This window comes from Spinacia oleracea, chromosome 1 (assembly GCF_020520425.1).
Source record: "Spinacia oleracea cultivar Varoflay chromosome 1, BTI_SOV_V1, whole genome shotgun sequence".
Classification (NCBI taxonomy): Eukaryota; Viridiplantae; Streptophyta; class Magnoliopsida; order Caryophyllales; family Amaranthaceae; genus Spinacia; species Spinacia oleracea.
The window spans coordinates 110,886,761-110,899,249 of record NC_079487.1 but is presented as its reverse complement, the minus strand read 5'-3'; the positions used below and the strand labels follow the sequence as shown (position 1 = coordinate 110,899,249).

The 12,489-nt window shown below is 34.2% G+C and overlaps 1 protein-coding gene across 1 annotated transcript; it reads left to right on the top strand.

Moving 5' to 3' along the window:
• Positions 1 to 8,818: 8,818 nt before the first annotated feature.
• Positions 8,819 to 10,427, top strand: LOC110801689 (probable indole-3-pyruvate monooxygenase YUCCA10). The gene is made up of 4 exons (XM_022007090.2): positions 8,819 to 9,430; positions 9,588 to 9,821; positions 9,913 to 10,035; positions 10,158 to 10,427. Exons 1-4 carry the CDS (start codon positions 8,819 to 8,821, stop codon positions 10,332 to 10,334), a joined length of 1,146 nt encoding a protein of 381 aa, XP_021862782.1. The 3' UTR covers positions 10,335 to 10,427.
• The last annotated feature ends 2,062 nt before the right edge of the window (positions 10,428 to 12,489 follow it).

Genomic DNA, 12,489 nt, shown 5'->3' with positions numbered 1-12,489 from the left:
TTTAAAGGGATTTTCTGGGTTCTTCTCGATCTCATAAAAGGAAAACATATTAACATTATACTTCTAGGCATATTAGCTAGAAACAACGGCCATTTCTCAATCTTCCAATCATTTACCTGTTGAATAATATCCGATACAAGCCCATGAAGAAGAAGGATCATAAAGAGCTCATGAATCACTGTAGATTTTTGTGTATCCCTGATCTCTACTCCCTATATGGAGGGCTTCTCCCCATCGTCCAAGTGGGACATCACATTCAGTTATTGCTTAAATTACGTACATTTAACTACAGATTGAGTTACCTAAAACCAAAACTATCCCCTCATAGATAATGTGAGGAAAACAAGCTCAATTACATGAGTCAGCAACCTTCCATTTATGCATAATCATACCACATACAACGTTTTTACGTCAACTTGCAAAACCTAGAATCAGCCTCTGTTTTGTTCAAATCTATATGTCAAGCAACTTGATAATGTTAATGAGCCTCCGTTTTGTTCAAGTTGTATATGATATTGTTGGTGTGCAAGTTAAGTAAACTACAAATATTATTTGTTGCTGTTAAGTGCAAAAGAAACTTCTGTGTGACATTTTAGCATAGTACTGACACAAGTTTGCCCAATAAGTCTTAAAATATCTAGCACGTTGGACTGTCGAGCCTCCTTAAATCTTTGAGTCCTCTAAATGGTACAGGATTCCTGTTGTTCACGTAATAATCAATAGATGATTATATGAACTCTAAAAAGTAATGGACAAATCATAGAATGAAGAAGTTGATCAACTGCCGGTGATTGTCATAGTATGTGAACTGTAAAATTTGCTTTTATGTGTTGTATATGTGATGATCTTTACCTTGTATTAACATAATGTTGAGGTATATGGTTGTAAGTTGTCTGTTTTTAGCAATCTTTTTAGCATCTCTAGAGTCCAAAAGTGAAAGTGAGCAAAGAGTGGGCTTAGTTAATCCTTTAATTGACTGTTATTCTGGATTATCGTCAATATTTTGTAGCCCAAACAGTAAAAGTCCAGTGGCTGCAGTATCCTTTTGTCTGAAGTTTGGTACCGTTATTTCTGTTCACGCTCATTATAAAGTTTCACATGTTGTTTGAGTCTGAATTCATTCAAATTTGCGATTAATTGTATTGACACTCTGTCGAATATTATATATTTTGCAAAACGTTATGGCCATCCCTGGATTTCTTGCGGCATAGATTTGGGATCTGCTCATGGTACATTTGTTGCGTATGAGAGATTAACAAAAGATACACCAGTTGAACTTGAAGCTCCTCAGTCACTCCGATTTGCAGCATCAACAAGAACTTATGTCTTGAGAAAGGATGAATCATCTCTTTTCCCTCGAACTCTTGTGCCCACAGTTCCGGGGTTTGTATTTGTATTGTTTTCTTCTTTTATTTGCCAATAAAAGGTTGTGAATGTACGTTATCATAGTGATTTTGTTGAGTATGGTGAAATCATGACTTGGAAGTTGGAAACTAGGAGAATTGGCTGAAGCTTTAAAATTTTGAAGGCATCTTAGTTGTTGAAGATATAGGTTATATCAAATTACCGAGTATATCAAATTTATTTTACTAGGGAATTCAAATTTTGTTGTATATGAACATTTTTTCTTACCTATTAATTTTTTAGGTGATTAAATGTAATATAATACTAATACAACATTTAATTTTTAAATACCCGCACGCATCGCGTGCATATAAGACTAGTTACTATATAAATGCTCACCCGATCTTTGTGGAGGGTGGCGGCAAATCTAATTGCCTCAGCCGCCACCACCACCACCACCAATTTAACTCCCAATTCCCAAATAATCAGCCGACAACTTTAAAAATGCGGACTAACGTCCCTGTACTACGCTTCTTTAACCGCCGCTAGTATCGTTTCGGTACTTCTCTAACACTGTCTAATTTTTCTTGACTATGTTTTTAGAGTTACGTTTTGATTCTGTTCTTAATTAGATTTCTATGCGATTCATTGCAGTAATTAATAAGCTCAATTTTGTAGAGTTTGTTTTGCTTGGATTGAAATTGAAGTCGAATGTATTATTGCTTTTTTTTAAAAAAAATTGTGGTGTTTAGAGTGATTTGTATTACGGAGTACAAAATTCTATGATCTTATTTTAGTGTGTATACTTAACTATGAAATGGAGAAAGAATTAGATCTTTGGCAACAGATTAAAATAAAATTGATACAGGCTAAAACCGCGAAATACAAATGGCACGAAGGTGCTTAGTTTACATGATGGTTTTAGTTTAATTCATGAGACTAATTTTACTTTGCACACCAAACATGCGAAAATAAAGTGTTACAATCAAACGCGTGTCACAAATGATTAGGAATAAACCCGCAAATACAATGTAGAACAAATAACAAAAACAAAAATAAAAAACACATGTGTTTATGAGGAAATCTATATTTTCCTTCCCTCAAATTAAATAATATCGTATTATTAAGTTCCTGCAAAATAATATAGGATCCCCACTAATGTATTTTTCCTGCAAATACAATGTAGAACAAATAACAAAAACAAAAATAAAAAACACATGTGTTTATGAGGAAATCTATATTTTCCTTCCCTCAAATTAAATAATATCGTATTATTAAGTTCCTGCAAAATAATATAGGATCCCCACTAATGTATTTTCCCTCTTATTTTCTAATTAGGCCCTAAACCCTATTTTATAGGCTAAACTAGAAACTCTTATCTACTAGAATTATATTGGCTCCTCAAATTTAAATAATTTTAGGTATTATTACATATCGTAATACTATTAATTTCCTAATTACAATTCTACATAAACTAGTAAACTAAACCATCATATTGAATTAAGGAATAATTCATACGGAGTATAACTATGAATATTGCGGAGCTTCCCCACGTGCGTGCAATATTCCATTCCATTGCAAACAATAGACCCACAAGAGCATTAGTTTTTTTTAATAAAAAAGGTAAGAAAAAATAACTTAGGAGACCCTCCACACGAGGGGAACTCCTAAGAAATCATTTTGAACAATAACAACTAATTCAGGACTATTGTAAAGATCAATATACATATGATTACCAACTAAGTGCCCCACATTCGCAATCCAGTCTGCAGCTCTATTTGCTTCTCTATAGATATGTTTGATTTTTCAGGTATTGGAAGAGTAAGGGAAATTATGTCGTTGACGATGTGATGCAGCTTCCAAGGAGTAGACCAACATTTCTTAATATAGTTGATGACTAATATATTTTCCCTTCTATTAGAATGTGTTTAATCGTGATCTTGATAGCTTATTGATCTCCTTTATGTAAACCAATAGCTTCCGCCATGAAGGATTGAGTAGTACCCAACTTGAACATGCATGAAGAAATTGAATTGGTGGTTGAATCGCGAAGAATGATACCCGCTGCTGCTGAAGTCGCCTTGCTTGAACCATCAAAATTAAGTTCGAAGATGCTAGGCGGAGGAGGAACCCAGTTAACAAGGATAGTGGAGGTGACACTTGGTGTGGGGGGATGGTTGATGGAGGTGGAGAACGGGATACCCAAATTGTGATGAGAGTCTATTTTAGTTCTCAACTACCACTCAGAGTAATGCGAGGTACGCAGCTTTCTTAAATATTCCATAGGGGTTGAAACACGCGCTGTTGAAAATGCAGTTATTTCTCTCTTTCCACAATTCCCAGCATAGAAAAATAGTTTTTTCAAGAGTAATTGGGAATTTCCGCAGATAGGTGAGTAATTCCAAGGGTTTAATGGAAGGTAACTTGTAATCTAACCAAGTAGCTAATTGGAGGAAGATCCCACATAGTTCTCGAGATGGGACAGTGTATAAAGATGTGGTCAATATTTTATGAGAAGTTGTCACACAACGGGCTGTTATCAAAAGGAGGTATATGTCTTTGGTGAAGAGTTTTTTAAACTGGCATGTTGTTATGACAAATCTTCCATAAGAAAAATTTGATTTTGGGTGGAATATCTAGCTTTCAAATCCAATTATAAGGCCATTTGGGTTGGTTGGAAGGTAAGTTGTGAGCCAACCATGTAGCTGATTTAATAGAAAAATTCTCTAAAGTTCTAAGTCCCCAGATAGGTTGGTCCTCCATATTTGCAGGGGGAATACGAATTCCTTTAATCTTAGAAACCGTGTCCTGAGGGAGGACGCTTGCTAAGAGAGAAGTATTTCATTGACTAGAGCCAAGAATAAAGTGCGCCACGGAGAGCGAGAGATCTACCGAGTTAGGATCTTTCTCTAGTAAGGTAATAATATTTTCCTGGGCTATCCAGTTGTCGAACCAGAAGTTAATCGATTTTCCATTGCCTATTTTCCAGCGGTTACCTTTGCAAAGAAGTTCTCTTTGATTTAGGATATGTCGCCATTTTGTGAGTCTTGTTGTTTTGGATTACATTCAAAGAAAGATGCATTTTTCAGATACTTTTTCCTAATCAGAGAGAGCCAAAGATTATGAGGTTCAATCAAAATTTCCACCCTAACTTAGCTAGAAAATCATTATTGAGAGGACGAGTTTTGCGCAATCCTAGTCCTCCCATATTTTTTGGATGAGCAATAAGAGGAGTTGTAGAATGAGTCGTTGTTTGCTTCCAGAAGAAATTTCTAAGTATAGAATCTAATTGGTTACATGTTTTCTGTGGTAACAGGAAGGAGGAGAAAACATAGGCTGGGAGAGTTTCCAGATTGTTTTGAATCAAAATCAATCTTTCTGCTTTAGAGAGGAATTGGGCGTGCCAGATTGCCAGTTATTTATTATGTTCTCAATTTTTTGCATAACATACTTATAATCTATTTTTGTTGGTTTATAGGAAGAGAAGTGATCTCCTAGGTGGTGGCCCAAAGACATTGATTTAGTCATATTAAATATTCCAGCCAAGTTGTCCTTACGTGTATTATTAATCATTTTAGAGAAGACGATTGATGATTTATGAAAGTTAAATAGCTGGCATGAGAGCACAAAACTGATCTATAACTATCCTAACTTTGTTATAGGTAGAGGAAGTTCTTTTACAAAAAATAAGACTATCAACTGCAAACATAAGACAAGGAATTTTCCCTGTTCTAGTACAAGAGAAAATCTAATTCCGCTTTTGAATTGTGTCATGAAATGGAGAGTATAAGAATAATGACTTCCATACATAGAAGAAAAAGGTAGGGAGATAAGGGGTCTCCTTGCCTGATTCCTCTATTTGGAGAAAAGTTCTCTGTGGTGGCCCCATTAATCATAGAGAATAAGAAACCATGATGACACAAGCCTTTACCTAGTCAATCCAAGGAGTGGGGAAGCCAAGAGCCTTAGTTGGCAACACCTTCTTATTATAGTACTTTGGTATATGACTGATAATCTGATGTTGACTCCAATCTCCAATACGAGTACTCATCGGTTTATTTAAGTTACGTTTAATTCATAGCAAACCTTCTCTTAAATTCAACTTAATTTCCTCTTGAATCAACGAACAACTTTCGGAGTTTGCCTTCCCTTGAGCCAAAATCTGTCTACCGCTACCTCCTTCAAGTATGAAGAGATTTTGTTTGTTAGCCATCCCTTCAAGATCACACTCCTAGTGACCTTCAAACGACCTCCCTCAATATGAATAACATAACCCAAGCCATCCAAACAGCCCAAAGATATGAGATTATGATCAAGTCTCGAAATATACCTTACCTCTCGTAATTTTTCGAGTCTTCCCATCACATGTTTTAATCTCAACCTCACCTATACCCTCAACCTTAGCCTCTTCCCCATTAGGTAAGGTAACACACAACCGTTCACTTTGTTTATAAGAAGTAAACCACTACTTCCTACAACAAATATGTTGTGAGCATCCCGAATCCGAAATCCAACCCTCTTTTGGATCTTTACTCTCCTCCACCATGAGAGAAATATCCTCATTAATAGCAATTGTAACAACACCTCCAGCCATTCCCTTTCTCAACTCCATCAAGTCCTCCTTGTACCCAGGCCACTTTGATTTGAATGTAAATAATAAAATTTCTTTGTCCTCATTTATTTTCTCATCTAATCGCCAATTGGGTGATCAAGGCATTAAACTTATTTAGATGATCTTGTAGTGCGTTGTCTTTCTCGAGTGAACAAAGGTCCTTCTTCAAGAACAACTTGTTGGCCAATGACTTAGATGCGTACATCTTAATCAATTTGTCCAACAACTCTTTAGGATTATTATCCTCTAATACAGTGTTCTTGATCTTCAGTGCAAGAGCTAATCTGTTCGTACTAGTAGCCCATAGTTGCATATCCTCCCACTTGTCCTTGTCCACCGAATTAGGTTTCTTATCCTCCAAAGTCTTGCGAAGACCTTGATGTATAAGAACATCCTTAATTGCTTTGCCACAACGAGAAATTCATCTTTCCGTTAAAAGCTTCTACCTTGTACTTGTTCTCGGGTCATCCATGGCTAAACACGACTCTTGATACCAGTTTGTTATAACCAAACGCGTGCCACAGACGATTAGAAACAGGCCCGCAAATACAATGTAGAACAAATAGTAAAACAATAATAAAATACACAAGTGTTTATGAGGAAATTTATATTTCTTCCCCTCAAATAATAGCCTATTATTAAGTTCTTGCAAAATAATACAATATCCCCCCAATTGATGATTCCTCTCACCAATGTATTTTCCCTCTTATTTTCTTCCTAGGCCTAAACCCCCCCTTTATAGGCTAAACTTGAAACCATTGTCTACTATAATTATACTTGCTCCCCGAGTCTAAATAATTCTAAAGATTGATACATACCATAATACTATTAGTTTCCCAATTACAATTCTATATAAACTAGGAAACTAAACCAACATATTGAACTGAGGATTAATTCATACAGAGTTTAACTATATGAATATTGCGGAGCTTCCCCACGTGGGTGCAATATTCACGTGGGTGCAATATTGCGGAGCTTCCCCACGTGTTGTTACAATTGCAAACAATAGATCCCATAAGAGCCTTAGTTGGAAACACCTTATTATTGTAGTACTTTGGCATATAACTAATAATATGATGTTGACACCTATTTCCGATACGAGTACTTGTCGGATTGTTTAAGTTGTGTTTAATTTCTAACATAAAAGATTTCTTCATACCAAATTCAAAATGGTCGCAACTTGCGATAAATGATTTGTGTGGCAACAATTTTTTAAGTTTAAAATTAAAATTACATTGTACGTTCTAGTTTTTAAAATTTTAACTAGTTAGTGCCGAAGAAAAATGGATTAATTGGAATATTATATAACTCGTTTTGAGTCTAATTAATTTGTTATATGACAATGTATCTTGGTTTGAGTATACTTTAATAAATTCTATCATGTAAGGATTAGTAACTCGTAAAAGTACTGACTAATTTGTGATGTAAGACTATTAAGATATGATTCAGATCATTTTTCTAATTATATCGACTTAATATAATTTTGAACATATAAGAAACAACAAAGTGATCGAGTTTGTGGCATAGTGGTTATCATATGTGACTAACAAATGAGTGATCACATATTTGAAACCTATAACTAATATTTTTTCATGATAAAAAACTTATATATGAGATGACATATCAAAGATGATGATACGTCATGTCATCGTCATATAGGAAGCAACATGTGGCGAGATCACATTCCTTTCCTTCGAATTTTAATAATAATATAAATTTGCAACATAAAGAAATATATATCGACTGTAACTATAATAAAAAGTTTTTTCATTCTCTTTTACGGACTAACTTATTCAAATATTTTAGTAAAAATATGATTTTGATTATAAAAGTAATTTGACGAGTCCCGACTTATGTGGTACCATTAAAAGAGCAATAGGTCTTACACACACAAGGCTTATGATAAATTTATTGTATATCAATTTAACTTTTTCTCAGTTTTGTTTATAACTTGTAATGATGTTTTGATTACCTTTTTTATTAATAAAAAGGAAATTGATGGATAAACATGTTAAAGGGTTAAATGGTTAAGTACCTTTATACATTATTAGTGACTTTGAATAAATAATTTTTTTATTAAAATGAAAATTTTTATGACTAAAAAATAGATTACTTTTGTATTATATCGTGGTATATAGGTTTTAAGTTAATTTTTATTTTGATGTATATTATTGATTGTACATCACTTTTAAATAAGAGTTTGTGTTAAAAGAGTAACACGTAAGGTTGTGACGTAATTTACGACTTTTATCATCACCCTTCTTCATATACAATTCACACCATTTTCCGTAACTTGTATGTATACATAGGTCCCATCGTATTAAGTATAAATATAAGAAATGGTTTTTTTTCTTCTTATTTGTGCACATTTTAGCAAATTATACAAATAGGTATGCATGTTGTATATCTTAGAATGTTACGTGCATGAGTAACACCAAATGCCAATGCGCCCCGCCCCCTTCCAAAGTTGCCAAAATTATGGAAAATAAAATAAAATAAAATATATTCATCTAGTTTATCATAAATTAAGTGTCATATTCAATTATATGGTTGTTCTAATTTCTCCTTCACCATTTAGTCCCAAAATTCTCCTCAACTCATAGAAACACCCACTCACAAATCAAATTACTTCCTTGTATCCCATAAGATTATTAGTTGTATCTTACCTTTAGGAAATTATATTACAACGCAACACTCTATATATACTCTACACAATCTGGAGAGATAATCCATAAACACACTATTTAGTCTCCATATTTTCTCCTCAAGTCATAAAACACCAACTTCGATCCTAACTTAATTCCTAAGTGAAATTTCTTCCTTGTTAATTTTCTTTTGCACACACAAAAAACACAAAAAAACATGGAAGAAACAATAGTCCTAGTTGTAGGAGCTGGTCCTGCAGGACTTGGCATTGCTGCATGCTTAAGCCAAAAGTGTATCCCCTACATTGTCCTTGAAAGGGAAGATTGTTGTGCTTCTCTATGGAAGAAGCGTGCGTATGATCGTTGCCATCTTCATCTTGCAAAAGAGTTTTGCTCCTTTCCTTTGAAACCCCATGCACCCGAAGCCAATAAGTATATGTGTAAGGATGATTTTATAGACTACATTGATGAGTATGTTGAGCAATTTGAAATTACCCCGCGCTACTATCACTCTGTTGAATCTGCATCCTTTGATGAGAATAATGGGAAATGGCTAGTTGAAGCCAGACATACCGAAAATAATGTGACTAAATTATTTGTCTCGAGCTTTTTGGTTGTTGCATCAGGTGAAAATGGCAAGGGTTACATCCCTGATATCCCCGGGTTAAATGATTTTAAAGGAGATTTCATGCATTCGAGTGAGTATAAGTCTGGTCGCCAGTTTCGAGACAAGGATGTTTTGGTCGTGGGATGTGGTAATTCTGGGATGGAAATTAGCTATGACCTTTCTAACTCTGGAGCTAACACTTCCACTGTTATTAGAAATCCGGTTAGACTTAATTCTTAACCTGGCCGGCCTATATATGTCTGCTAAGTTAATGTGAATATATATATATATATATATATATATATATATATATATATGATATTTTCATAATTAAATCGGTAGGAAAACTATATATAATTGGGTTAATTGATTCATGCAGGTTCATGTGGTGGATAGAGAAATGGTATTTGTGGCAATGCAATTGGTGAAATACCTTAGTCTTTCAACAGTAGACGCTCTAGTCTCTTTTGCTAGCAAATTGAAGTACGGTGATCTGTCTAAGTACGGAATTTTCCGACCAAAGGAAGGCCCCTTTTTCCTAAAGATTAATAAAGGAAGGAGTCCCGTTATCGATGTTGGAACTATTGCCAAAATACAATCAGGGGACATTAAGGTAAATATCTGTTGTACTTGTGTAAAGAAACTATCATTTGATATTTTTATGAATTTCTCACCTTTGTTCTTTTCATTTGAAAAACACATAGGTTTTACCTGGAATAGAGAGAATTAACAAGAATAAAGTCGTATTTAAAGATAAAGTTGAGTTAGACTTTGACGCAATAATATTTGCAACCGGGTTTAAAAGCACGGCATGTGAATGGCTTAAGGTATGCACATATCTAATGCAATAATTTTCGACCCCTAGCTAATTAATCATTTTACTCATGGTAAATTATAATGATCAATATTGCTAAAAAAAATAAATTTTGTTATTTCAATATTTTTGTAGGATTATGATTATATACTGAAAGACGATGGATTTCCAAAGAACCGTTGTCCAAATCACTGGAAAGGAAAGAATAAGTTGTATTGCGCCGGACTATCAAGAATGGGAATACAAGGTGCAACAAAGGATGCCATAGCCATTACGGATGATATTGAGATGGTTTTAGGAAACCCTAATTAAAGAGTATTTGGTTACCATGCCAATCTTGGGTTTTTATTAGTAGTTAATTAATTACTCGCAATGTTTCCCCTTTTCCCTTCCGAGTTACGACTTTGATCGATGTTGATGTTTAAGGCTTTAAGCATAGCTTCAATATTGTCCAGACTCCTAAATAAATTGGTATGGATCGGAGTGAATCTGTAAATACAAATATATTGCTCCCTTGAAATTTTAATATTTCGTTAAATTGCATTTTACTAAAAGGATACAATGAATGGGGGATACCTCCAATGTGATTGTCTTTTTGGTTATCGATCCACGTTTACAAGGAATTTAGCTTATCTATTTTTTTTTTTTATTTTGACTACGATTTAGCTTATCATTGATATAAATGGAATGCCAAATCATATGACCATAGAGAAATAACAGACCAAGTAGTGCAAAAACGTATTGAATATGAACTGCTGTGACTTTGGATTCGTCAAGAACGCAGACGAATCTTGTGTATACATGCAAGAAGGTCAGTGGGAGCAAGATTGCTTTCCTAGTATTATATGTCGACGACATATTAATTATCGTAGATGATATTCCTATGTTGAAATCTGTAAAGATTTATCTTGAGAAATGTTTTTTGATGAAAGATCTAGGAGAAGCACAATACATATATATTGGGCATCAAGATCTACAGAACTAGATCCAAGATGATTGGATTTAGTCAAAGCACTTATATTAATAAGGTGCTTGATAGGTTCAATATGGATGACTACAATAAAGGTTACCTACCCAAGGCTGATGCAATGACTCTTAGCAAGACCTAGTGTCCGAAGACACCAGATGAGCGAATACGAATTAGTGGGATAACATATGCATTATTGATTGGTTTAATAATGTATGTTATGATATGTACACCCCTGGATGTTTCGTACGCACTCAGGTGTTACGAGAAGATACCAATCATACCTAGAAGGCACATTATTGGACTGTTGCTAAGAAAAAGATGATTTCTTGCACTACTACAAAAAAGGGAATAGAGTACTATTGAAATACACTTTATAGGACGCATTAGAGGCGTTCTCCAACTCAACGCGCTATAAAGTTTATAAAACGGGTAAAAGAAACGTTTTATATACCTAGTCATAAAGTACAGTGATAAGAGATAAGCGTCCTCTATTCCCTTCCTAAAATCAGAAAATGGAGAAAGAGTATAGAACGGTTAACGTACATAACCGTCTCTTATACTCTATAATAAAGCGCGCCTTCCGTACATAACCGTCCTCTATTCTTCCTGTTAAATATTGAGATATATAACATCTTCCGTACATAGGGGTACTATATTCTTCCTGAATATTAAAATAGAAAGCAGTTTCCTTACACAATCGTTCTATATTCTACCCCCTATTTTATAAAAATATTATTCAAAAATAGCAGCACACACATCCCTAAAGTAGGATATTACGACCTTAGCTCCTGTATGTAAACTAAATCTAAATAGATAAAATAAAAATGATATCAACACAATCTTTCCAAAAATCATTTCATTCAATAACAAAATACTATTGTTCATTCGATAACAAATTAAATCATATTATTCATTGACAAATGATCTATACAAGGTACGACAAAAAAAAAAGGATTCCAATGTCAAAAAAATAATCAAAGAGCCTCTGCAGCACCGCTGGAGCTTCTGTACAGCAACAGGGGATCCCCTGTAGCTATAGCAACCAGAGCTTCTGCAACAACATGGCGGTTCGTAAGGCATAACTAAGAGATGGAGCATGGAAGAGGTGTAAGAAAAGCTCTCATTAATTAGAACTGGACAACCAATGATACACTTGTTAACTACAATATGAGGCATAAGAGGTTTGCTATAAAAATAGGTAGGAAGTCCTAGTAGCATGAAGTTATTATCAGAACAAACCTTATTTCGTAAACACTCATAAATTGACCTAATGATTCGACAAAACCAAATGACGTTATGTAATAGCAGTACTGCTTTACCAATTCTATTGAATAGTGTCCAAGATCATCAGAAAAAGTTTCAAGGATGGTGTTTTGCAAAGGAACAAGACATGCTAAAATATTTGAAGATAACTTGATTGTATATTTGTATTAATTAAATGGAATTATTTGATTAAAAAATTTACGTCGCTAAGTATACTATTGTTATTACCTGTCA